Source organism: Ylistrum balloti, unplaced genomic scaffold (assembly GCF_031769215.1).
Source record: "Ylistrum balloti isolate Yb309-2 unplaced genomic scaffold, AGI_CSIRO_Ybal_v1 Utg370078, whole genome shotgun sequence".
NCBI classification, from domain to species: domain Eukaryota; kingdom Metazoa; phylum Mollusca; class Bivalvia; order Pectinida; family Pectinidae; genus Ylistrum; species Ylistrum balloti.
In genome coordinates this window covers 871,152-898,709 of record NW_026782116.1, presented here as the reverse complement: position 1 = coordinate 898,709, position 27,558 = coordinate 871,152, and the positions used below count along the sequence as shown (strand labels likewise).

At 34.8% G+C, this 27,558-nt stretch overlaps 1 protein-coding gene across 1 annotated transcript; it reads left to right on the top strand.

Annotated features, from left to right (window-relative positions):
• Positions 1 to 1,579: 1,579 nt before the first annotated feature.
• On the top strand, positions 1,580 to 16,762 carry LOC132549829 (collagen alpha-1(III) chain-like). The gene is made up of 4 exons (XM_060213803.1): positions 1,580 to 1,643; positions 2,131 to 3,609; positions 13,888 to 16,368; positions 16,695 to 16,762. The coding sequence occupies exons 1-4, from the start codon at positions 1,580 to 1,582 to the stop codon at positions 16,760 to 16,762; spliced, it is 4,092 nt and encodes a 1,363-aa protein (XP_060069786.1).
• Positions 16,763 to 27,558: the final 10,796 nt, after the last annotated feature.

Below are 27,558 nucleotides of genomic sequence, written 5' to 3'. Positions count from 1 at the left end.
ACGATTTCTTGAATGATTTCGACGACTGCGGCATGACTGCCATCACTTAGAGATGGTGATTCAGTTTTTATCTGTTTGTACATTGTGAAGTTTGTCTTATTACAAGTTAATTGTAAATAAATGTCAAAATTCTTCCAAACAGAAGAACGGTAGAAATACACAGCTTTGTAGTAAAGTACTAACCGACACATTTCTTCAGTGAATTAAGATATTACGTATACAATGACGTACTTTTTTTTTTATAAACTAAATACAACGTGCTAGATAGATCATCCTGGGTCACCGAACAGGTGTCACGTAGGAAGATGGATAGCTGTGTACTTATCTATTGATTTGTATAACGTTATTTAATTCTTTTGTGATATCATTGGCTGTTCTTTCTCCTGATGTGGATTTCTTGAAATCAAAGGCATTCCAAGTAAGATATATTTCGAAGTATAACAATGAATATGTTGTGGTCAGTGATTTCTGATCTAAAATAGACAGTAAGAATTGCCTGTAGATATCAATCATGTCGGATTTTTATTGGCAAAATTTAAATTTTCTACTCGTTACATTTTTCATTTTGAAATAATAAAAAAGAAGCGCCATCTTCTCTGTCAAAAAGAGCGTGAATCACTAGCGTGGTCTTTGATAGCGTATGATATGACGTCGCACTTGACAACAGGTAATGAATGTTTAAAATGGATTGATTTCAGAAATGTTCGGGACTACTAGGCAGCCCATTAGTAAATATAAAAAAATGAATGTATAACGATTGCATCGAAGATGAAATAAAACAACCGCTCTTTTATCATTCCGTTCATTTCACTTTAGTGAAAAAAAGATCATATAACATCAACACAGCAAAGAGAAATCACGATTCCGACTCCTAATAAAGCAGTTTTCATCACAGGCTTGTCTTGTTATTAAAATATTAAACTCTGGCAACGGTTTTGCGTATTTCACTCGTGTACCATTGCCTATTTTGATGTCAGCGGGTGAAAATAGAATCACAAATTATATCATGACGTCAAAATGTAAAATATGGAGTGAAGGTGTATTCAACATTGACACGGAAAACCAAGTTTTCAGTGGTATTTGCAAAATTAATTGTTCTTGTTGAAAAAGACCTCAACATCATTACTATTTTCACTTTGTGAAACTCATCATAGCTCCCAATAGACGGAGTGTTGTGAACTATTACAGACAATACATTTTGTTTTGTATGGTAGCGTGTTAGTGACGTTCGTTCAGTCCTCTTTCCATCTCGCGTTCGTTTCATTTACTGTAATTTAGATACATGAAACATTGAGGATGCGCCTCGATTAGGTCATTTACTCACAATGAAATACTGCTGTAGTAATTGATGACCACTCGAGAACAATCAAAGACCTATCCCTTTTCTAGTGAGCAATGATGATATATTATACCAGACCATAGGTGATTACTTTCCCACAAAGTTGAATATACTACAATCTTAAATAAACTGTACACAACATCATAGTTTAAGTGGGTGCTAAATGTCAAAATTTCTACATCTTAAAGTGTTTGTTTGAGCTTTTGTGGGATGTTTCAGAACAAAACGAAAACAACCAAGATGGTTAACAGATTTGTATCGTCTGTGGTGATATCCGTCTTGTCTCTGCTTGTAGCTATTGATGGTAAGTAGCCTAACCTTATTGGTATTATTGATAAAGCTGTACATGATAAAGGCAAAAATACTGGAGCTGTGCTTATTAGTTGAATAGTTTACGTTTTGTGAATTTATCGATTACTTTCAGGTTTTCTTTGTATATTGGTAAAAAAAACACAGTTTGATATATGAATCTAAAAAATAATTGCACTCGTTAGAAAAAACAAAGTTTTGTATACATTATCTTCTCCAAAGTTGTTATATATAGATAAAGTATTTCTCATTCTGATTTCGTCAGATATATTGTACAAAAGTATTTAGGTACATACATACAGCAATCGCGGAACGGGGATTATATTATGGCAATAATTAAATGCTTTTTACTATGAGCTTTGATATGCCGAAAATCGTCTTCTTCCGTCGCTTATTAAATTCATTATTTGGCACAAATGTATCTTAATTTGCCTTGGAAGGTGTTTATTCACGTGTGTGACTTTTAAACCTTTCACTTTCAGCACAAATTCCTATTGGTGGGTTAGAAGAAATAACACCTTTCGAATTCGGTCGAATGACAGCGGGAGTAAATCCGTCTCAGCAAGCACGTGGTGTTGGTATGACAGCAGGCATCCGGCCATTCAACGCAGTGCCGAACCAATTTGTACAACGGGGTTTAATACGTAGGCCAGGTCAGATGCAAATTCGTTTTAACTCAGGAATTCCACCTGTATTTCCATTCAACAGGAATGTCTTAGGTAGACGTGGTCTTCCCGGGAACCCGGGTAGTGTAATTGCCCCTTCATTTAATAGAAATGGAATGCGGATAGTTCCAATGGGAAATAACATCAGAACTCTTAGACAACGACAGTTACAACAGGAGGCACTGAGGCGCGCACAAATTGCACAGCGCTTCCGACCATTCTTTAACGCAACTCCTCCTAGAGTTGGGGTTGCAACAATTCAACAAGCGGCTGCAATACAGCAAATCAGGGCTCAACCAAATTTTCAGCGAGCTTTGCCAGTTGATTTGAGTAGCTTCCCTAATTTTGGAACTCTCCGTGGCAATGAAGTTGGCAATCAACTCATCAATCAACTGATTTCTTTTCAACAAGTTTTCCCTGACGGTTTGGGACAACGTCCCGTTGCTGCCCAACAACAAGCTGTACCGAGAGTAATGCCAGCACTAATGCCTGCAGATCAGCAAATTCTAAACAATATGCTAAACCAGCCCCAAACACAGATTTCGGAACCTCGTGGGCAGTTCCTTCCTGGCCAAGCTATGGGTTCTGTACCTAATCTTCAACGAGTTACTGGAAACAATGCTGTACTGCCACAACTTGCTAATAATTTACCTACTCCACAACTACCGTTGGCACCAACACAAGGTTCGCCAGCAGAGAATGTTGTTCCCGGAAGCAACCAACCGCAATGGTCATTTCAAACAGATAATACTCAATCATTAATGGGTGGACAGGATTCACAGACATCAACGCAAACAGGATCAGTAGAAAATAATCCGGTGTTCACAGACCAGTCTGGTCAGGGATTTACTGAACAAGGTTTCGTAGACCAAACAGCTGCTCCACAATCTACACAAACCACAAATGATAATTCACCTGTTGAATTTGATGAACAAATAACGATATTCCATCCAGGAAATCAGGAACTGTGCTACCGAGGACGAAATTTATCTCCAGATTTATTGAAGTGGATTGTAAACATTTTAACATTAAGGATCCAAAGACCTGACGGCGACACTCTTTGCAGGAATCGTGATAGCTATACAATATCTGAATTAGTAGAAATGGAAAAAGAATTTCTTTCCTCAGGGATCAATCCACATAATCCCAATGCATTCCAAGTACAACCGGATATAGTAGACCTCGACAATACCGGAATGGCTACTGGGACCGCTGCGGCTTCCAACCAGGGATCTAACCCAGGGTTACCTGTTCCTCCCGCTGACGCTTTAGTTGCCATGGGAGCGTCATCTCGGGGTTAGTATAGAAAACAGAAATTGTTTAAAATACCCACAATAATATCCAGTTTGAAAAGGTTACCAGTGTTAGTTTTTAGTAACATTTATATGTTGTCCTCTGAACTCTAGCCATGTAATTGGTTACAGTATCGTAAGATGCAGTTTAATTCATTGATTGGTCCTACAGTATCTTACTCTAACGAAATTTGATGCGGCAAAGGCACCATCATTTTTAAGTGACTATTTAACATTTAAAACGCAACAACCCTGATTATTAGTCCAGCAGTAAATTATTTTGTATATCAAAATTTACGATTATAGTTCAGAAGTTGATTTGGGACACCGTTTGATCCAGATTAATTTTCATCAGTTTATGTAATTTACACATATATTCGACTTATTATAAGAAATGTTTCTACCACTGATTTCCTGGAGCAAGGATGTGTATAAAAATGTATCGCCTAAAAGTGGTTGTAATGCGCTGGATGATCTTTTCGTGGCGGTATTAACTATTAATATGTACAAATATTGTTATGACTGTTATGGAAAGCTATTTATATCACCGTACAGGTATTTGAAAATCATCTTATTCATGTATTATGGATTAGTTTTGTTGTTTTTGTCTGTTTACGTTATGTAACGGTGGATGTATATATAAATTAATGATAATGTACATCCATGCAATTATGCATAGCTGTATGGATATATGTGACAATTTTTAACTTCTTTTTTTCAAATATAAAGATATATATGTCTACATAACTAAAATATTTTAATGAAGCTTTTTGAAATACCTGTTTTCAGGAATACAGAGAAGAGCTTAATATTAAAGGTAAGCTTCCACAATAGTCTCTACATTACCAAGTTTCCAAAGCAGTATTCAATCAATTTCTTTTATTTTATCAAATCAATATAAGGCTTATAGCCTCCCCTTGAAATGTCTCTTAAAGACGAAAGTTAAAGTTGTTAGTGTTTATAATTTTTTTTACATATTGCTTAAATTTGTTTTTAAAACCTTTTTGACTTTGAATTAAAATGGTTTGATATTGCAGAAAACCTGTACGTTGCCCAAACTGTTATCAGTCTAAAGACACCACTCAGTTAAAAGTCGATACTCAGTACTTATTTTTATATTTATTATCATTTTCTCATATATGTGTTTGTATTTTCCTTTTCAGATGGTGACGTTACTTGAACTCTTCCGGATGTTCTTTCGATCTTGATTCAAAACAGCAACACAAAGGACATTTGTCTCAAAATCTTTAGTGTGTCATAATATACTTATCATTTCCACACTATTATCATGACAATATGAGTAAGAAAACAATTTTTCATATATATTGGTCACTCATGAATTGAGACAGAGTGAAATAGTTACGATGTAATAAATCCGCGCAATCAATTGTCTATATAACTATTATCTAACATTTTCATACGAGAAAAGAAGACATCTAAATTTAAAAGAACAGGATAAAAATCAAATGAAATGAAGCACAGTTATAACAACAATTAGTACAGATGTCCTTGCTTTATTGTACAGTGTTATCAAATGGTAATAAATATTCGATGTTAATTTGTCTTGGAATAAAAGACTACAAGACTTTGTTACCATATTGTGTTTTTTATATCTTATGAATGTTTGTTCTGTTGACATTACCGACCCAAAGGAAATGTTCCTCGATGTCAATATATCACGACTTGATCAAAATTGATTAAAAGCGTCAAAAATTACAATTGTGAAGATGGTTTTCTATATATACGTGTATATGAATGTGTCTTCAAAAAAATTTCAAAATAGTTTGGGGTGACAGCCCATATATCCTTTCTTGCACCAGCTGTTTTCCCTTAACGGTAAAAGGCCAACCCCACTTAGTAAATATCGTATGTGATTGATAAGTGTCTTTTAAAATTACCTACGTGTTTCTTGATAACTTTCTGAATACACCGATATTTACACACTTCATCGGAAAGATACACATAATACTCAAATTCAGTAATGTAATGAATAGGCAACATCAAAAACTGTTTCGTTAGTCATTCAGAGCTCGTTATTGATTATTAGGGACTATTTTTTTTTTTTTAAAAAAAGAGGAAATTCCCAAGTGACCGAAAACATCTTAAAATCTAGAAGCGGAGATGCACCAGCCTTGTAATTGAGTAAATTTTAAAATCTGATAATTTCAAACGAATGTCATTATGCGTATATTTGTTTGGAGAAGGATATAGGTAGCAGTACACAGTTTCTCGGTGTGGCCATGGGTGATTTTTTTGCTCATTAGATTACCCCATTATAAAGGTTTTAATTAAAAATGGAAAAAAAATCCTTGCTAAAATTGGTCCTGTCATGTTAAAGTGGACAATGTGGGGTTTCATTTTTTTCAGGATAATATTTTAGCTTTGTGTTGGAGATTACTATTTGGGCAGTCTACATCTGTGTCTACGCACCAAAAACTAGCTTTACAGGAAGTGAAATTTTCATAGTGTTCACATGTGGTCATGTTATGAAGAATTTCCGAGTTGGAATTTGCTGAAATGTAAGTACTTTGTTACCATGACAGTGTTGTTGATTGTAAGATAGGTGTTTAGAATTAAATTTCTATTAGAAATTGTAGTGTTAGGTTGGAATTAGCAGTATTTTTGCATTTTTTAGCATTTTTTCAGTAGGTAACCATGACAATCAAATGTCAGAAATCAGAGGATATTTTTTTAATCTCAAACATGACAAATAATTTCAGGAAAAATGCAAATTAACTGTTTCCTGCTACCTATAAACATAGAAAATGAATCATTATGACAAAGTAGACTACAGCAATTTACATATTTTACATTTCTTTCTTCGAAAAGGCAAGATAACACTGACATGCGAACAGAACTTTAATACAAAATTTGAAATCACGAAACAAGGAGACCCTTGAAATAAATAAGACCGTGTGATTCGGAAGAGTAAGTTTTTTCCCTCTGCAATCACCATACAAACCATAGACGAGCACACCTTACTTCACTTTGCACAAAGAAATAAAAATATTTTAACTGTATTATGATGGAAACCACCAATCTTCAACGTATCATACATGGAAGTCAGCTGTTGACATCTTTCAAAGAAATCCTGATGTTGGGATCACAGATATGGATGAAACAATTCTTAAATCATACAATATACTGTATATGAATTAAATTACTTCTTACCTAAATGTATAATCATTGAAACGTGAAATGATGTTTGTATTCCATTCATTCCTAGCTACATAATTGAGCTAGGATTATGAAGAAGCTCCGACAGTTACCTATACATGACATTTTTTTTATCTGTATGTTTTTGAGGACGTAATGACATTCTTTCACTCTCCAATCCATACTCGTTGAGATGGATGTGAAATAAAAGGAAAAAAATATGACAACAATTATCTATATTTGCACGTATATTTTCCCACCTAAAATTTATCTTCCAATGAATTTGTATCCTGATTAATCATACAACATAATGTACATTTGAACGTTTGAAATGGGCTTTCAATGTAAAACAAGTGTTGTACATTGATGTGTGTGACGTCAGTCATATCTATCACCAAGGTTTGTATACATCACCTTAGGGAACTAGTGTCTTAGCGACGTTAGCCTTAACACACAAAACGTGTTATATTAACGCTCTCTGATTGAATAGAACATCAAACTTAAACCATTTATTTTATATGTCCATTAGAAAATAAAGTTCCGAGAATATGAATGGAGTTCTTTTGAAACCAAAGCTAGTAAAATGTATAGAATGACAATTGAAAAAATATAGGAAGACTTTTGTTTCCGTCACTGGAACAAGAACTTTAGTTATTCAGCTCACGGTTATAGCCAATCACAACTGCTAAATTAAAACCAGTTTTTTATAACTAATTACAAAAGGTCAGCTATATTAATTAATTATTCCCATTAATACATACTGAGGTAATCAGTTTCAGAGCTACGGTTTGTTCAGGGATTAGTGGTTTTACATGTGCAGGTTTGGATGTATTGATAATGTCAAAGGACGTGTAATGTTATTGACGATAGTCATGTTTTGCATGTGAATGAGGATGTATCATATGATTTATAGACAGATAGATAGAAAGCAAGTCTTTTCTTCAGATCACCAGATCAACCATTAATTAATCATTGTTTACAAATTTTGATGACAATTTATTACTAAAAACCAAGTACTCTTGAGTTACTTTTAGTAATTGATCAAAAATTCAAATTTTAATGCTAATATTTTATGCAACATGACATCAGTTTTAATTAATACCTAATAAGTTTAACATAAGTTTTTAGAGTATAATACATGCTGTTTATCGCGCGGTCCAGTGTTCCCTTCAGTGTGTGGCTACGGAAACGTCCTATCTCCTTAAACAAAATGGCGGAGGGAAAACACCTCCTGCTCTGTTTCGTATGGCTTGCTGTGGATTTATCATTAATATGTGGTAAGTTTATTTTTGTTTAGTATATTTACCTATAAATGTCAGTTTTGGAAAAAAGCATATACTATCAGAGGTGTTGTTTGACTTTAACGTATTGATGACATATTGTCTTTTAAGATACCGATCTTATCCTGTTACCTTCTGTCATATGTTACTCCAATATCAATGGAATGCAGATGTTTATAATTATTAAGAAATGAAAGTTGTAGACATGGTAAAGACTGAACCATATGCTGTTATGATATCATTATATTTCCAAACAAATATGCTTAGATAATTAAGCTTTCATTTCTTTCATATATAAAAAAAACGATGGATTTGACAAACATGTAGCTTGTCATTGGTCCTAATTCTATTAACTTTTTTTCATAACTCGGTCACCAGTCATGGACATCGTGTTTAATTGCATATCATTTAATTGAATACTATGTTTGACATATCTATACGTACACATGAGTGACTGTATGCGTCAGGCGGTAGGGAAATTGAAACTTCAAAGCATTGAAACGTACACGACATTTATAGGCCGGGAAGCCATTAGAAGTAACATTATCCACTTGTTATAGCCATAGTCTTATAAATACATTCAATTTCCTTTACTTTAATCATTTGTTTGGTCATGCTATCTAGAGACACATACAGATATCAAGTTCCGTGTCTTAAAATATTTTAGAAATGAATAATTGTAAGAAAGTGTCTAAATCATGTTAAAAGAATAACCAAATAAAGCATCGTGATCGGTTATATTTTAATTTGTGTAGATAAATACGGACCTCAAAACTTTAAAAGAAATTTCCTAGATCTCGTCTTTTTTATATACTGTAGTTCCCTAGATTTAAAGCTGAATACCATGTATCTACGAATATGATTTTTTGTCATTGTATACATTACTACCAACAATGCTATGGAGAGATAACGAATAAAAGGTAAGAAATACAAAGGCCCCAAACTTATGTTAAACGTGCCTTTCAATAAATTATTGTACAGATATAACACAAAACAAAACGCGCTTGCTCTTTTGGGACGCCTGATTTCACCTTTACTGGGGTTCAAAATGTCTTCCTTTGCTTTGATATTCCATGAATTCATATTTTCTCTTCCATAGCGACAACAACACTCATATTCAGGTATATGTTTTCAGCTATGTTTATTTAATCTACGGTAAATTACTGCAAATATATTGGCAGAAATCCAAACAGCTGCCCACTATGATTTCTTCTGTTCTGTCCATGATATTTTTGAAGACTTTTATAATGCGGCGGTGTCGTCAAACACAAAACTAACACATAAACACTATCATCACATGTTTTTTTTTCATTTAAAAAAGGACAGAATGATCGTAAACAAATGTGATATAGTAATAGAATTAGCGCTAAAAATTGACATTGTGACAAAATTAACAGAAATAAATGTGATAAATGGACAGAATCACCACAGAAAATGTTATATATTGACAGAATTACCATAAAAATGTGATGTATTGACAGAATAACCACAAAAATGTGATATATTGACAGAATAACCACACATAATGTGATTTAGACAGATTAACCACAAAAATGTGATATATTGACAGAATAACCACACATAATGTGATTTAGACAGAATTACCGCAAACAATTGTGATATACTGACCGGAGTTGTCAATAACTTATGTTACATTAACAAATTTATCACAAAATGTGATATAGTGACTAAATCACCTCAAACAAACGTGATTTACTGACAGAATTACCTCAAACAAATGTTATACAGCGACAATATGATCACAAATGTTCCCTTCCTTACACCCAATGCTTGTTTTTCATATGAGAGGACTACAGATAAAAATAAAACCGTTGACATCCCATGAATAATGAAATATGACGCCATCATTTGCTTTCGAGACAGTGTCAAAAAACAAACAGCTTACAACTATTAATATAAGTAACAGTCTAGAAGCAAGCCTCTGATTTCATGATCATGAATTTTGAAACCTTTTGGAATATTTCAATTTTAAACACATTTTAGGAAGACAACAATCCGTTTCCTCCAAGTTCCTTTACGGTTTATATGAGAAACGACAGTTAATGGTTATTTTGGTTTACATATTGATAATGAAAGAAACACAAATATTTTATTAATTTCAAAATTATTTCATTAATTCGTTTCTTGTATATCAAACATGACATTATTTAAACTACTATTGTTATATATACGTATATAATGGATAGGAAGAGAAATAATGATAGCTAAAACAGGATAGAGATCTCTAATAGATCAGATACCGCCATCCATACATAACCATCGTTTACACATCTGTAAAATGTTTCCTTTGTCCTTACGCAGCACTTGAATGAAAAATCGACACTCTTGTAATAAATATTGTTTGCATTATTTCGCCTCCAAATCCAGTATTCATTTTCATACAGTGTTTGACTTTATTTAAAAAAACACTTTTGAGAACATTTCCTGACTAATGAAGGCATTCAGATAAACTATTGGGATGGTTATTTAAAATGTAAAATTAAGAAAAGAGATTCACAAGAGGTTAAAATACTGAATACTGAGTAAAGTAGCCAACATAGTTCCTACGTATCTCACATACTAAAATAAAACAAATCAAACTACATAACAAAAACAAAGGTGATTAACGTTAAGTCCTACTATTTACACACTTATTGGCTTCTTACTATTAAAGATTTGCCGAAATATGAAAAATAAAAATTTCACAATTCGTCATCTGTGTTTTTTACAACAAAATTATTCATTATGATTAAAACACACACTCATAGACACTCTTTCTAAATATCGCATAGAAAAAAGTCCTTTCATTATGCATTTGACAGCAATTTAATTTCCTCCATTGTAAAATGGTGACATCCAGATGACACTCCGTGACATCTCCTTATATACTTACATCTTAAAGTTCAAAGGTAGTGTACTGAAATCATATGTAATGATAAGCTCATTAGTTTTTATTGTCTGCTCGTAAACTGTCTGTCACAGCTTCCTCCTACTGACAACACCACACGATACACCGTAAACGATAGGGCGAGCTTCCCCTGATGGACGTCATTATGCTTCATTGAACAATATGAAAACGCAATATCACAGAACATATTTTCATGGAGGATACAATTTCACGTAAATTACTGTAGCGAATCTTCTTCAGTCTGAACAGAACAACGTAACAAACAACACGAAAGTACCAACATATAAATACAATCATAATCCACACTCATTCTCAATAACACTAGACAAATAATGCCCAACAGAATGATTTACACGAAGACTACTGTAAAGTAGTATGTAAATAAGACCAGGCGTTTTGGAAGAGTAAGCATCTTCTTCATTGACGACAAACCATGTAAATCTTGGTCAGTCCATGAAGTTAAGTTAAATGAAAACAGGCTATAAGATATTTCTCATCAATATCACTATGACGACCGTAAAATTGCTCCCTGGTTTTGATCAGCCTGCATCATTTGAAACCCAGTGTAATGAATTTGTCCATCTGTTGACGACTTCTTCCACGAAAATCGTGATTATTTGAACAGGCCTTTGAATATTGAATCAACTTGGACATGTAAACACCATAGGTTTGGAATGCAGGGATTCTGCTATTTCCTAAAATGGAAATATACAAGGAAATTGAAATCGTCATACTTGTCATACATTTTGGAGAAAAATTGTCCATCTCGATTTCGTTTTAGGAAAAGATCGAGATAAGCAGCTGATGTAGAAGAGTCTACAAACAATACGAGTTAAGCATACATGATACAAAACTGCAAACCATTATTATTATTTTTCATTGCTTTTTTAAAGGAAGAGCAAATATTAAAATGTTATCAAAATAGATAATAATATGCAGCCCTAAAACGTTTGGGAAATATTAGCAAGGTCTTTGATGGTTATGGCGCTACGCTAGACAAAACTATGACGCATGTTTGAATCTAGTGCCCTACGTGCTATTCTATCATTTCGAGCTGTTATCCGACAAGAATGAAAAAAGCTGTTCCGAAATCCCAACCAACTGGCAGAAATATCACACAAATTGTTTCATATATTCAAGTTTCAGAGAAATCGTTAATTGAAATATAGACTATTCATAGTACTAGAGCATTTATCACACAGCATTGATTAGAGCACAGTATTGAACCTTTAGCACACAGCATTGATTATAACACAGTATTGAACCTTTAGCACACGGCATTGATTATAACAAAGTATTGAACCTTTAGCACACGGCATTGATTATAACACAGTATTGAACCTTTAGCACACGACATTGATTATAACACCGTATTGAACCTTTAACACACGGCATTGATTATAACACAGTATTGAACCTTTAACACACGGCATTGATTATAACATAGTATTGAATATTTAGCACACAGCATTGATTATAGCACAGTATTGAACCTTTAGCACACAACATCGATTATAGCGCAGTATTGAACCTTTAACACACGGCATTGATTATAACATAGTATTGAATATTTAGCACACAGCATTGATTATAGCACAGTATTGAACCTTTAGCACACAACATCGATTATAACACAGTATTGAACCTTGAGCACACAGCATTGATTATAACACAATATTGAACCTTGAGCACACAACATTGATTATAACATAGTATTGAACCTTTAGCACATTACATTGATTATAACACCGTATTGAACCTTAAGCACACAACCTTGATTATAACACCGTATTGAACCGTATTGAATATTATCGTACTAACATTATCTATCTGTACAGCAACAATACAAATGTTAGAAAGGTATTACGGAATCGTGTAGTGGATCTCAATGATAAAGCCTTTTTGGCAGATACACTTGTATGAAATCACATCGTGTGTAAATGAAGCTGAAAGGTCAAATGTAATTGTCAATCAAGTCAGACAGTAAATTATAATGACGTCATCATGAACAGTGTTCTGATTAAAATATGAAAATATTTTGGCCATTTTGAATGACATGCAGTCCAAAAGTACACGGAGTAGTCGATTGTGTGTGTTATCAAGGAATAATTTTGTTATCGATTCAAGAAGCCCGAAATAAATCGGGAAAGAGAAAAAACAATTAAAGTGCAGTGTGCGTTGTCTGTTCTTCTTCATAATACAATTCCTGAAAATTCCTTGACGTGACCCGTTCCATAAAATCCATTTTTACCACATATGATTGGTTGATCATATCCTGATATCAATTACAAAGTCAGCATTAAAAACATTAAAAACACAAGTATGTTAATATTATTTTATTGATAAATCCTTGCATTTAAAATGCTTTATTGACATAAAATAATTTGGTGATTATAAAACACATTGAAACTAAGAATATGTCTGTATTATTCCACTAGAAGATCTGATTAAAACGTTATGTTACACATTGGTGTTATGTTGGTGTCTGTAAATGATGATAGAGATGATGTGAGTCTGTGTGAATCTAGATATCACCTTTATAAAGTATCTAATATAATATCTAATGGATGTGCTATTAACTATCATCACTGTTCGATAGATGATGCAATGATGTTCCCGTTCGAGCACGGATTCCATACTTTATCATGCGCTATCCATTCTAACCTTTATATCTATTACTGTGAACCTGTGAAAGTCGTGATATGATTACTGATATTAAAATTTCTGTAATTTATAGACAATGAAACATATGACAAGATGAATTGATGGCTTAGGTACATTGGGCATTCGCGAATTTTGTAAATTCTAGGTTCTTTTACAAAATCAGAGTTCTATCATTAGCGATAAGATAAATTTTGAAACATATATCAAAACAGGTTTTCTTTCTACATTAATTTCATATAATTCTAGTATGACTTCCTAATGTTTTTATTTACAGCTCAACCGCCTCAAACAAACTTCATACCACAAGGGAATCCATTTGGTAACGGACCAAATGCCTGGGATCCAAGAGTGCTTCGGTTTCAAAATCAATTTCCTGTGATGCCATTTAGCCAGTCACCGGGTCCTGTGTCAAATTTTCAAATGGGTGGTGGCGGGAATGGTATGCCAGGTCCTCCAAATGGCGGCGGAGGGAGACCATGGAATCCACAAATGGGATCCAATCAAATGGGAACTTTCAGAGTCCTTCCTGCCAATATGGCCGATAATTTACGAAGCAGGGCAAGAATGTTTAGTAACCAGCCATTTTCACCAGAGAACCAGGGTAATATGTTGCCATTCGGAGGCGGACCTCCACCTGGCGGGAACATGCAATCTGGTCAAGCATCATTCGGTGGAGCACTTGATCTAAGCACTATGCCCAACTTCTCGGATCGATTCGGACTCGCGTGGGGAAATGAATTGTTAAGACAGCTGTCTCCACAACCAGATACTGAAGCTCCGTCGTCCTTTGGGGGGTCCGGCTCGGCACCTAATACTAATAACAATAATCCCCAACAGGGTGGACAGACAAATAATCAACCTGGTGGATTCGGAAACATGATGCCTCCAAATGGTATGATGCCACCAAATGGTATGATGCCACCAAATGGGATGATGCCACCGAATCGTATGAACTCTCAAAATGGAATGATGGCCCCGAATGGCATGCCATTTGGACCGCAAATGCCATTCCCAGGAATACCTGACATCACTCAAATGAATCAACAAGGCAATCAAATGACGCCAGCACAAAATCAAGGTGGAAATATGCCTGGAATGCAACCTGGACAGATGCCACCAGGTATCATGCCTGGAAACTCAAATAATGGATTTCCACAGTTTGGAGGTGGAAATACTAATACTGGATCACAAAATCCGAACTCCCAAGGTCAATTTCCTCCACCCTGGATGGGATCACAACCCAATTCATTTGGAAACCCGTTCAATCAACAGGGAAACGGAATGTCTGGAACTGTAGGACCAAATAACATGCCCGGTGGAAATGGAATGTCAGGAATGCCGCAAATGAATGCAAATGCAGGACCAAATAGCATGCCTGGTATGTCGAGAATGCCAGGAATGTCCGGAATGCCTGGAGGAATGCCTGGAATGAATGGGATGCCGGGTATGAATGGAAGGCCAGGTTTTCAGGGAATGAATGGCGGTCAAGGAAATAATATCATGCCAGGTGGTGGAATGAATGGCATGCCAACGAACAATTTGCAAGGTGGAAATAATGGAAATAATGGTATTTTTAGAGGAATGAATGGTATGCCACCTGGAATGAATAGTATGCAAGGAGGTCCCAATGGTATGCCAGGTGGAATGAACAATATGCCCGGTGGGATGAACAATATGCCAGTTGGGATGAACAATATGCCGCCGGGTGGTATGAACAATATGCCGCCGGGTGGGATGAACAACATGCCGGGAAACAATGGCATGCAAGGAGCAATGAATAACGGTATGCAAGGAGGAGCTATGAATGGAATGCCAGGAATGAATGGTATGCCAGGGATGAATGGTATGCCAGGGATGAATGGTATGACTGGAATGCCAGGAGCTAATAATCAAGGCAATAATATAATGCCTGGATTTCCAAATTTTATGGGCAACCCACAAGGAAACAATCCTATGCAAGGAATGTCTCCTGGTGGTTCCATGCAACCAGGAAACAATCCACAATTAGGTTTCCAGCAGCCACAAGGAGGGCAAAATCAAGCAGCATTCAACCCGAATCAGTTTCAACCACCATTTCCGGGGATGCAACCACAAAGTGGTCCTGGTATCCAGAATAATGCTAATAATCAAGGAGGTCCAAATGTTCCTCCTGGTCCATTTCCTCAGAATCCGTCGTTTCCCCAAAACCCGTCATTTCCGGTAAATAGCGGTTTAAACCCTCAACAAACAGTTGGGAGTTCTAGTCAACCTAGCGGCAACTTACAGTTTCCATTAGGAGGGACACCTGGCCAGAACCAGTTTGGCACGGGTTTAAATGGATTGGCTGGGACAAACACAGGGACCTCTTCTACGGCAGGCTCAGGTAATAATCCACAAGGAGAGAGTGACATGGTCACTACGATAACTGATCATAACGGACGAGAATTATGGCGAAGTGATCGTCAGGTATCAAGAGCAGAAATAATGCAAGCAATCCGAAGGCTCGCCAATAGTGACAATAGCTCCCCAGCTGCTGCTTCTGCACTACCGTCTGGTGCTCAATTTCTTGGTGGCAGCGGTGGGACGAGTGCTGCTTCTAACCCAGGTCTAGAATCAGGGGCCGCTAGTCAGAATGGTATCTCCTTTGGAACAGTAGGTTCTAATGCTAATACAATCCAAAATTTCCCATTTCAATCTACACCCAATCAGGTTGATCCGATGAGTACAACAGTTCATAACTTCATGGAAAACCCGAATCGACCGAATCAACCAGCAGGTATGTCAACAGTTAAACCAATGTAGGCAGCATGTAACGTAGTAAAGATTGATGTAGGAAATTACTACTACCCAACATCTGACTGTGAACCTACGTTCATCCTTATAATATTGTATGTTAAGTAGCACTACCTCATCTTAATGCACATCAGTACTTTTTTCAAGATGATTTTGATCTTGATTTGCGAGACAGTAGTGTTCTATTTTGTTCTGAAAGTTTCTATTTCTTTTTCAACTAAAAGCGTTTGTTTTTACAGTACTGAATAACCTTTCTGTTTCCAAGATGTAATTTATAAAATACTATTATTACTGTTTCTATTATTTTAGATCATCCCATCCCATCTTCCATGCAACGTTTAAACGTCATTGTAGTCAGTTTGCTATTGCACTGCTAGTGCTTTCGTACATTAGTTACATGTACATATATATAGGCTATTAGGCGATTTTCAGTGCTATGTCGTACATCCCGAGTGTTCATTTTAGAGGTTCGTATGCAATTTTTGACGACAAGCTATACAGATTGTAACACGATTGTGTTAGTGATTAAGAGATAAACCTTTCCGCCGGTGTTATTGACCAAATAATTCATATAATACCATAAAATCTAAAAATCTTCATCTTTTATTTTTGTAATATATGAATTATAACATATATTTAACTCTATAACGTATACTGCTGTACCTGTAACAACATCTATTTTAATAAAATAGTATTTAGATCAGCCAATTTTAGCCATGACGTAAGATTTCAAACAGACAATAATAGATATTTGAAAGAAGACTTGTAACTGGGTTAGTCAAATATCGACTTGTAATCATGTCACGGGAAATGTTGTACTGTTATCATCAGGGTGACTGGCATATTAGTTGATGAAACATCAAGGTGATTTGAACCCGTTAAAACCAAGAAATTATGATGCCGTTGTTGTATGTTATGAAAGCACAGATTTCAATGAGATGTTTATTAATGAAATATAAGTTTGTAATTATTGTAGACATTTGCAGCGGCAAAAGTGGAACTAGTTGAACTTGAATGGACTTCTGAAACACATGTCCAGTTGATATTCTCTCAGCTTATTTTAGGGGTTCCGTCAGACCTGCCATTCAGTAAAATAATTCAGTGAAAACCTGACATATTAAACTTGATTATTGAACGTCCATTATAACAGTCGGTTACACATAGTGTTATTGGTGTATACATGTTATTAAGTATTATAACACACTTCAATTTTTTAAATATTTTTTTTTTTATAATTTTAAAGTATCACATTCAATTCGTTTTCAATATTGCATGTTATTTAGAACATACCAAGTTTACCGGCGGATTATTCCAACTGATTCGCCTTAACATTACAATGAACTACTGTGAGTTATGTGATAACGTAAGGAGGTGTACAGTATATTTCATGTCAAGCTGATGATGCTACCTTCCACTAGAATAACAGACGGTTGAAAATAAATGTACCTTATCTTTCTAATGTAAACCGTATCCTGCTGTTCTACAAGTATCATCGTGTAAATATCGAGTATTGGTATCCTATAAATGGTGTTTACATATACAAAAGTATACATCAAAGTACTCATCAGTAATTGGTACTATTTCTGATATTTAATGAACAGCCGGTGTTTTGAAACATACAAGCTGTTTCATGAAAAGATCATTTCAATGCAGTGACAATGGAATCTGTCATTATGTATTGAAATGATCTCAAGATGCTGGAGGTGTCTACAGGCGATACGTCCACGTTACCCTCAGCACAACAACGAACATATTCCTACAGAAATCCATCACATTGCCACGCTGTAAAAATCAACATGGCGTCAGAAAAATATGTTTATAATAACTCCATAATGACAGTTTTTGACTTGATAGAAGAAAAACAAAATTTCATCTTTTAAAGCTTTTAAAAACGGGTACAGATATTATCAAAAATCCATAATGGTGTGTATGTTCTCGGGGCTAAGTTGGTGCGAGTTTTCTTCTTCCAGTACAAAGTTTTATCACGATTTTTTACTGTAACGATTGTTCTGGTATTCGAGAATGACAGATTTGATTCTCATTGAAAGATACTTCAGAATAAATTAACGTTAACAAGAGCATCCATGTCAGGAATATTCACCACAGCTCGTACAGTGAAGTAGATGTCACTTTAGAAAGGGTCTGCTGCAGCAAATGTAAAATATTTCCTTATAAATAAAGTACCACATTAAATATGCAACGATTCCAACCCACTTGGATTTGGCACTGGCCTCGTTTTACTAGTAAATGCTTACAGTGTTCATGTATAATCGAAAATGAAATTAATTTCTTTGCATATGGTGCACATATTGAATTTGAAAGATATACGTGTATGTCGTATTACCGAATATTCATTAATGACTTATCGTTAAGATTACGTGTAATGAGCTTATCATAAGATACTATATTGAAAGGGGACGTCCTGTCTTAATGTACAAAAGTCTACCTCTGTTTTCTTCACACATATCGATTCAAATCTTTATCATTATTACATTCTATAAACAAAGAGGTACAACATAAGCTTGATATGTAAAACTCTGACAGTATTACCCACACTTGTGCTGAGAGTTTATCATACGCAGACTGTCGTAAAGAGATGAAATCAATTACTGTTCATGTCATTGGGCCACAACACAAAAAGAGGTTTATTCCAAGAGTTTACTCCGTATTTATTGGTTTTGATCAAAAGTATAAAAAATAACTTAAGTTAATCATAATAATTTAATCATAGATTGTAATACTTTTGACATTTGTAATCGAACTGACCAATCAACTGTGACGTTACAAATCGACGACGATCCTTCCACGTTGTGAGGTGATTACATAAAAACTGGCCAATGATAATTCTTGTTTCATAGAAGATTAACTCTCAATGATGCTTGAATTGATTCTCAATAAATAAAAGTAGGATTTATAAAAAATAAATTATATACATATCACGATTAGTGAACAACATCCACATGTTCTGAAGTGTATAACTTTAACAATCATAGGTAATCAAAAATGTTTTAAATATTTAGTCTTGATGATAAAGCGTTCCCTATAGCGAAGCGAAGGTGAAAATGATCTGCGATGGTTGGTTTCGCGAGATCAATAGAGGCGAAACGAGGTATTTTCAACATTGTGTCATCATCGTCTATTAAAATTTGTAATACTACCTAATCCCCCCCCGCCCCCCCCCCCCCCCCCCCCGAAAAATACTATTAGACTTTGATATGACAGATACATATAAAGAGAAAAAATATTTGTTGTTTTCATTTCTTTCGATTATATAAAAAAATCCCTTCTATACTTCCAAAAAACTGCATAAAAACACTGTCATGTCATTTCGACATTTTTTTTTTATTCATTTTCAATTTTTACTAATTCAAAGTAAGCAACATCAGTGAAATCGATCCAATGATTGACAGAAGTGTTTAGCTTACAATTAACAAATTTTACACCAAGTGGGTATAAGTCCTGAGGTTTTAGGTAACGAATGCATGCATACTGTAGAGTAGTTTGCGCAATTAAGTATCACAAGTAAAATGTGATGCATATGGTGTCTGACTAGGCTTCACGAAAAGGGAGATAACTTGTGTAGTTGTATTTTACCTTAGATCCCCTGTTGTGTTACCTAGTGGTAGAAGTTGCCTATTCTGCAGAACTGCGTGTGTTTTTGCTTTTGTAATATCTGTAATTAATTATTTTGCGTATAATATAACTATGTCTTAAGTTATGTGACATTGACATTAAAGAAAACAGATAAAATAATAACGATATATGATTATATATATGTATAGAAGTAATCTAATTTTGTGTTTTTAAAGATATTTTCATACCTTAAATGAAAAGAAACACACATAATGAAATTAATTCGAAACGGTGATAAAGGTTGAGGATACCCATGCCCTTAATCTCTCTGATTTTGTGGTACTGTGTAGTTGATTGTTTTGCGATTTAGGTAGAACTAGTGATGTTATAGGTATGAAACATTTCACTATATTACATGTTATTGTAAAGTTACTGTATCATGAGCTAGCGATCTGTATGTGTATAATAGTGACAGCAATGGCATCCGCAATAGAGTTAAAATTTTCCTTTTTTTAAACAAAACGGACATACGAGAGCCTTATAGTATATTGTAAGTGTGAAAGAATCCCGACCACAAGCAACATGGTCATACGATCTTGTCAACACGGTAAGCAATTCAATATCATGAAAATTGTGTGGATAATCTATTAACCATGCCGTACAACTCCATAGCTGTAAAAATATCGAACTTGTTCGTGAAATATATATAGTGAGGATTTTGCAAGTAAAGCTTTCCATTGGCAAGTATTGTTAGCTGTTCATTCTCCTGCGTTTCATAAAACATGTGAAAAAAACCCTCCCCGAAATCATGCATAGACATAGATTTTCTTATTCCATTGGTTGTCACATACACGACTTCCTTTAAATAATAGTCATAGTCAAGCGAGGAAGAACATAGTAGCGGTCATACCAAGAGGATACCAACCAAAAATTTTAGGAATGGTTAGTGACAGTTTAATTAATAACACCCCCACCCCCCTACCACCAACTTCTGTAATATTTTACTGTCGGTAACAGATTGTCCTTTTTGGCAGTATCATACAGTTCATGAAAATATTACTTTATAAGTTAGACCATTAACAAGAAATCTAGTCATTAATTAAAATCGTCAAGAAAACTGATGTTTTAATGTTCGTTATGATCTAAATTCCTGATTGTAGTTTACAGTATAATATCCATGGTATCTTCACAGCTAATGCTACATTTTTCACACTGATTAGTAAATATAATTTTGCCATGTGTCCGTGTGAAATAGGATAGTACAATACTATGTTATTGTAGGTTCACGTGGAGGTTTGTTTGAACAGTTCCTGTCCGGACCAGGGACACAAGGTATATAGTTTATACACGATGTATGTAGTCTTTAAAACCTTCAGGAACCTCTGTTGTCTTTGTCTAAAAGATTTACCTCCAGGAGAGAAAGGTATTTGTATTGTTATCATTTCGTATGTTCCGAATCATGGCTTTCAGAGAATGGTTTACATAATTTGTAATATTTTTCCTAATCACAACTTTTCATTTGTAGGTAACATGTACGAACAATTCAAGAAATAAATATCTTTCAAAAAATGTATTTCATGTTTTCTTCTTTTTTAACTCCGATTTCCTGCTGCATATTTTTTAGTCTAAATGTCTAAAATATTCATTAAGTTAATGCAAGACCTCCAACCTCATCTCAGAACATAGTTGGGATAACGAAAATGCCATCAAGATCTTTCAACGCTTCCTTCCCTAACCTATACGATGTAATTGATATGATGAATTTGTTTATTTATTGGAATGTTGATAAGACGAAGCTATGTTTTCTTGTTTTCTAGGCCAACAGAATAGCAACAGTGGCAGTGGAACGGGGAACCAAAGTCCATTCAGTTTATAGGCCGTCCAAGGTATGTAATTTGCATATAGTAGGGGAGCTAACTCTAATTTAGATAATCAATAACAAATTTTAATATCATTAAACATTAAAAGATACAAGTAATTACTATGAAAATATTTTCATATTTCTGTCTCCGCTGAAGAGTCGAACCTTCTGAAGTGTATTGCCTAATTCATGCTTAATGTATCGTAGTGTTCTGTCCAAGTACTCATTTATATCATCATGCTTAGCCAGTAAGAAACATACATACACACAAACTGCTCTGCTATGTTTTTTGCTGATAAAGTAACAAACACTTGTATTGTTGAAAATGAGCATTTATTCAAATGCCAGTTGTAGGATAAAACAGGTGTGTAGCCTTAAGTCATACATAACAAGATAATGAATACATAAAGCAAAAAAGATGGGAATTGTTACACAAAAAATTACCAAAATGCCAATATGAACTTAACATAAACATACAATGTATATCAGAGGAGGAATCAATAAGATAGGGGAGGAGATGGGTCAAAAATATCTGGTCAACCAAAATTTTTCTGTGCACAAAATTTTTTCACCAGTCACGTGATCACATAAACCAAAACATCACGTGACTTCCCCTCACTGTGGCGATAGTATTAAACAAAAGGAGTGTAAGCGTGATCCGGATAAGAATGTATAATATTCTGACAGAAAATTGATAACATGTTAATACATTCAGATAAATATATAAAAACTAATCAGATAATATAGATTACTTAATGCCTTGCATAAATACAATTATATCATCATGCTTAGCCAGAAAGAAACATACATACGCACAAACTGCTCTGCTATGTTTTTTGCCGATAAAATAACAAACACTTGTATTATCCAAAATGAACATTTATTCAAATGCCAGTTGTAGGATCAAAGAGGTGTGTAACCTTAAGTCATATATAACAAGACAATAAATACATCAAGCAAAAAAGATGGGAATTGTGACACAAAAATGCCACAAACTTGAACGTTAATAATACTTCATTCATGTTCAAGTGCCCCCATCCAGAGCATCTCATTTATAATGACTGGAATGTGTCGACTTATCGAGTTATAAAAATGCAACATCAAAATTAAAATATTTACAATGTAAGATCACTTTACAATACAAAAACAATATATTTGAGTTTCATCAGCTTAGATTGCAAGCCGATGTAAATCTGCGCATCGTCAGCGAAACTGCTATTAGCGTCACAAAGGAATATATATGTATCATATCTTAAATAGTGTCACTAAGTCCTATGGCTAGACCGATATGATTCTTTATATGGAATATCAATGTTATGTATTACTGTTATCTCTTTTCTTCAGAATGAACTTGCTTGATATGTAACTGTTGAAATGTTCTCTATTGAAAATATATCTGCAGAAATACTGTCGACAAAGATCAAAGCGGAAGATTTAAGTGCAAATTTAAAAAAAAATGCTTTCATTTACTAATCTATTCTAGCAGGTTTAAAGTAATCTCCATGTGCATCTTAATACAAATGGCATTATATTTTGAACATGAACACCATATGGTTTGCTTCTAACAGTGGATGTAGAAAATGGGTTTGGAGACCACAGTTGTCTAGTGCCTAGCTTATCTAAATTTGTATTAAACACTGCTATTAACACGTGTGTCCTTTGTACCATCTTCAATACTAGGTAGACAATGTTGATGGACATGTTGTCGCCGAGGTTTGCCAATCATATTCATTCGAATAGTTGCACTGTTCAGAATATACACATACACTTAACATTCTCCTCAAATTATCAGATACATGGACATTGCGAAATTTATTGAATTATGCACCTCCTTATCTAAATTTTGACATTTCTTTCGATCACTGTAGATGTTGCCCAGCCTCCACTTTTATACATTTTGGCTGGCTCTTAGCATCACTCTCGAGTATTAGAAGATTGTACAAAAGACACACAAGTGAATAGCACCTTTTCATTTTCAGTAATGCTAAGGGCCTATATTTTGAAGCGTAAGGGGCGACTAAGGAAAATCCAAAGTGATCAAAAGACAAGCCAAAATCTAGACAGGGAGGTGCAACAGCCCCATAATTAGAATTCGTAATTTTCATACATCAGATGATCAGCGTCAAGTACATGTGTGTTTTCTTAGCCGTGTCATTATTCGAATGATTTAAAACGTGGCAAATTACTGAAACCTCGGGGTCTTCAATTCCTCTACCACCTGTTATCTGAAAGATAAAGGAATAAAATGATGCAGTTTAATTCATTGTTTGGCTCTGTTGTAACTAAGCTTAATTTATTTTAAACTGTGCTGTTCACTTGTATGTCTTTTGTACAATCTTCTTTTCCTAATGTTCTTTATAAATTATCACAATTTCAATTAATAACTGTTGTCACTCAATATTCACTTTCTTCCGCCGAGTTGTCCCTGTCGCCATCATAATCTTCAAATTATACCAAAACTGTCGAAGTAAAGGTTATAAAATGATATTCTAAAAGTTAACATTCTCATATACATACCATTACTTAGAATGACATATTTCAATCTTTGTTCAGGAAGAAGAGTTGGCGAAGGAGCGTGCGTGTATCTACCTTCCGGTATTAAAGATTGACCTTTAACCTGCTACTGGTCCCACTTTCGACATATTGTGATGAGTTTGTCTATATGTTACTTGATGTTCGGCATAATTCTGTATTTTGGTGAATAATAAAGTACTTCAAATACTTGTCCCTTGTTTTCATTATTATTTTCCCTGTACTATATCTTCATTTTTTTTTATTTAAAAGAATAAATTAGTTTAAGTCCTTTGTTGACTTAAAATGCAGCAGTACTTGACAGATAACATTGTCATTATGTACAAATTAGCGATCTTTGAAGTTACCAAATTGAAAGAAAATGTTTCTGAGCCACATGATCGTGGTCAATAATGAGCGATGTTTTTTTTTTTATAACAACAGCTAAATTTCTATTAACACAGTTTACATGGGGCAGGTGTCGTCGATGAAGCAGAATCCGGTTATTCTTCCAGAACACCTGGTCTTATTCTCCATGAAATTTCCCATGAGTCTGCGTGTTTTTTTTTTTTTTTTTCTTTTGTTCTTGTTTTCTCAAGTATCGTCAAATTTGAGTTTGAATTAAGATTCTGTTAAATGTCAGTAATATCTTTGTTATTTCCCTTTTACATGTATAGGAAAGAAAAGATGACCAGGAAAGTTGTCTTCAAGCATTGTAGACAAATTCGGCCTCTAATGGTCTCGTCGAGAAATATTATTGATAAGCATGATATAATGATGTATTGACCAGTAACTCGTTTAAATAATAAAACCACACACTTGGAGGTGTTGAAACAGAAATACATTTAGAAATAGTTCATGTTAATACCATGTTGAACTCAATCTCCCTTTTTAGTTGGTCATACTGCCAACATGTTGTATGCTAAACAAAGTCGGTATCTATATATCCATGCCACGCTATCACCTTGTGAAACTGCAGTCGGCTAAAGGTGTTAGTTATATTACTTATGATACCAGAACAAGGACAACTTGAAACCGTGTTAGTTTTACAACCACAGTTTGATACATAGTTTTTTAATAAAAAATAATTAAATAAAATTTCAAAATGTAAATATATATAAGGCATAATAAACATTCTTACATTCAAACACTTTACGAAAAATCATGTAAAAGCAATGAATAAAAGTGATGGGTTTATCAGTTATTGTCATATTAAACCAGTGAAACTATTCATCATCTGGAAAAAAAAACAGTTCATGTGGTTAATTTCTTATTTTTTATATTTTTACGTTTTATAAATGTGGATTCTCCAGTTTTCTGAGGAAATAAAACAACACAAAGATATAACTGTTAGTATTATATATGTGACCACTTTGCCTGAAGTGTTACCGATCCTTTTTCTAACTTCAAGTCATCGATCACACTGGACAACCGATGACACGTATTGTTGTCTGGTAAAAGAGTGACTATCTCTGTCTCGAGTGTGAATAATTATTGATGTTTCAGACAACATGTCAAATCAGGACATGCTAGATGGGACGTGATCATCTTTATTGTTTCAGGGACAAGTTGTTCAAGTTATAACTACTCTAGGTAATTATTCTGTCCATCTTTAAATGCGCACATAAATTACGGATACACCGACCAGGTGGTCTATTTAGCTGTTTTAATGAATGGGTACATCTTACTGGCCTGGTTTTTTCCTGAAGCAGGAGTTTCCATTACTACTCAAGACATCTTCTATTTATTCTAGTGTGGATAGATCCCGGAGATGGAATATTTGTAATGAAGGCAGTGTCTATATTTGGTACCGAGGTAGTTCTTAGCTTTTGTACAGTAGGCAGTGTCTACATTTGGTACCGAGGTAATTCTTACCTTTTGTACAGTAGGCAGTGTCTACATTTGATACCGAGGTAATTCTTACCTTTTGTACAGTAGGCAGTGTCTACATTTGGTACCGTGGTATTTCTGCCCTTTTGTACAGTAGGCAGTGTCTACATTTGGTACCGTGGTATTTCTGCCCTTTTGTACAGTAGGAAGTGTCTACATTTGGTACCGAGGTAATTCTTACCTTTTGTACAGTAGGCAGTGTCTACATTTGATACCGAGGTAATTCTGCCCTTTTGTACAGTAGGCAGTGTCTACATTTGGTACTGAAGTAATTTTACCTTTTGTACAGTAGGCAGTGTCTATATTTGGTACCGAGGTAATTCTGCCCTTTTGTACAGTAGGCAGTGTCTACATTTGGTACCGAGGTAATTCTGCCCTTTTGTACCATAGGCAGTGTCTACATTTGATACTGAAGTAATTTTTACCTTTTGTACTGCAGGCAATGTCTACATTTGATACTGAAGTAATTTTTACCTTTTGTACAGTAGGCAGTGTCTACATTTGGTACCGTGGTATTTCTGCCCTTTTGTACAGTAGGCAGTGTCTACATTTGGTACCGAGGTAATTCTTACCTTTTGTACAGTAGGCAGTGTCTACATTTGATACTGAGGTAATTTTTACCTTTTGTACAGTAGGCAGTGTCTACATTTGGTACCGAGGTAATTCTTACCTTTTGTACAGTAGGCAGTGTCTACATTTGGTACCGAGGTAATTCTTACCTTTTGTACAGTAGGCAGTGTCTACATTTGGTACCGAGGTAATTCTTACCTTTCGTACAGTAGGCAGTGTCTACATTTGTAGGTAGGCAGTGTCTACATTTGGTACCGAGGTAATTCTCTTTTGTACAGTAGGCAGTGTCTACATTTGGTACCGAGGTAATTCTTACCTTTTGTACAGTAGGCAGTGTCTACATTTGGTACCGAGGTAATTCTTACCTTTTGTACAGTAGGCAGTGTCTACATTTGGTACCGAGGTAATTCTTACCTTTTGTACAGTAGGCAGTGTCTACATTTGGTACCGAGGTAATTCTTACCTTTTGTACAGTAGGCAGTGTCTACATTTGGTACCGAGGTAATTCTTACCTTTTGTACAGTAGGCAGTGTCTACATTTGGTACCGAGGTAATTCTTACCTTTTGTACAGTAGGCAGTGTCTACATTTGGTACCGAGGTAATTCTTACCTTTTGTACAGTAGGCAGTGTCTACATTTGGTACCGAGGTGATTCTTACCTTTTTTGTACAGTAGGCAGTAGGTACAGTAGGCAGTGTCTACATTTGGTCCGAGGTACTTACCTTTTGTACAGTAGGCAGTGTCTACATTCTTTACCTTTTGTACAGT

Bases quoted from the DNA above. Each gene is read 5' to 3' on its own strand.
- LOC132549829 (XM_060213803.1), top strand. From the start codon at position 1,580: ATGGTTAACAGATTTGTATCGTCTGTGGTGATATCCGTCTTGTCTCTG. The intron at 3,610-13,887 runs GTTAGTATAGAA...TTTTATTTACAG, and splicing joins CATGGGAGCGTCATCTCGGG to CTCAACCGCCTCAAACAAAC. The intron at 16,369-16,694 runs GTATGTCAACAG...CTATTATTTTAG, and splicing joins TCGACCGAATCAACCAGCAG to ATCATCCCATCCCATCTTCC.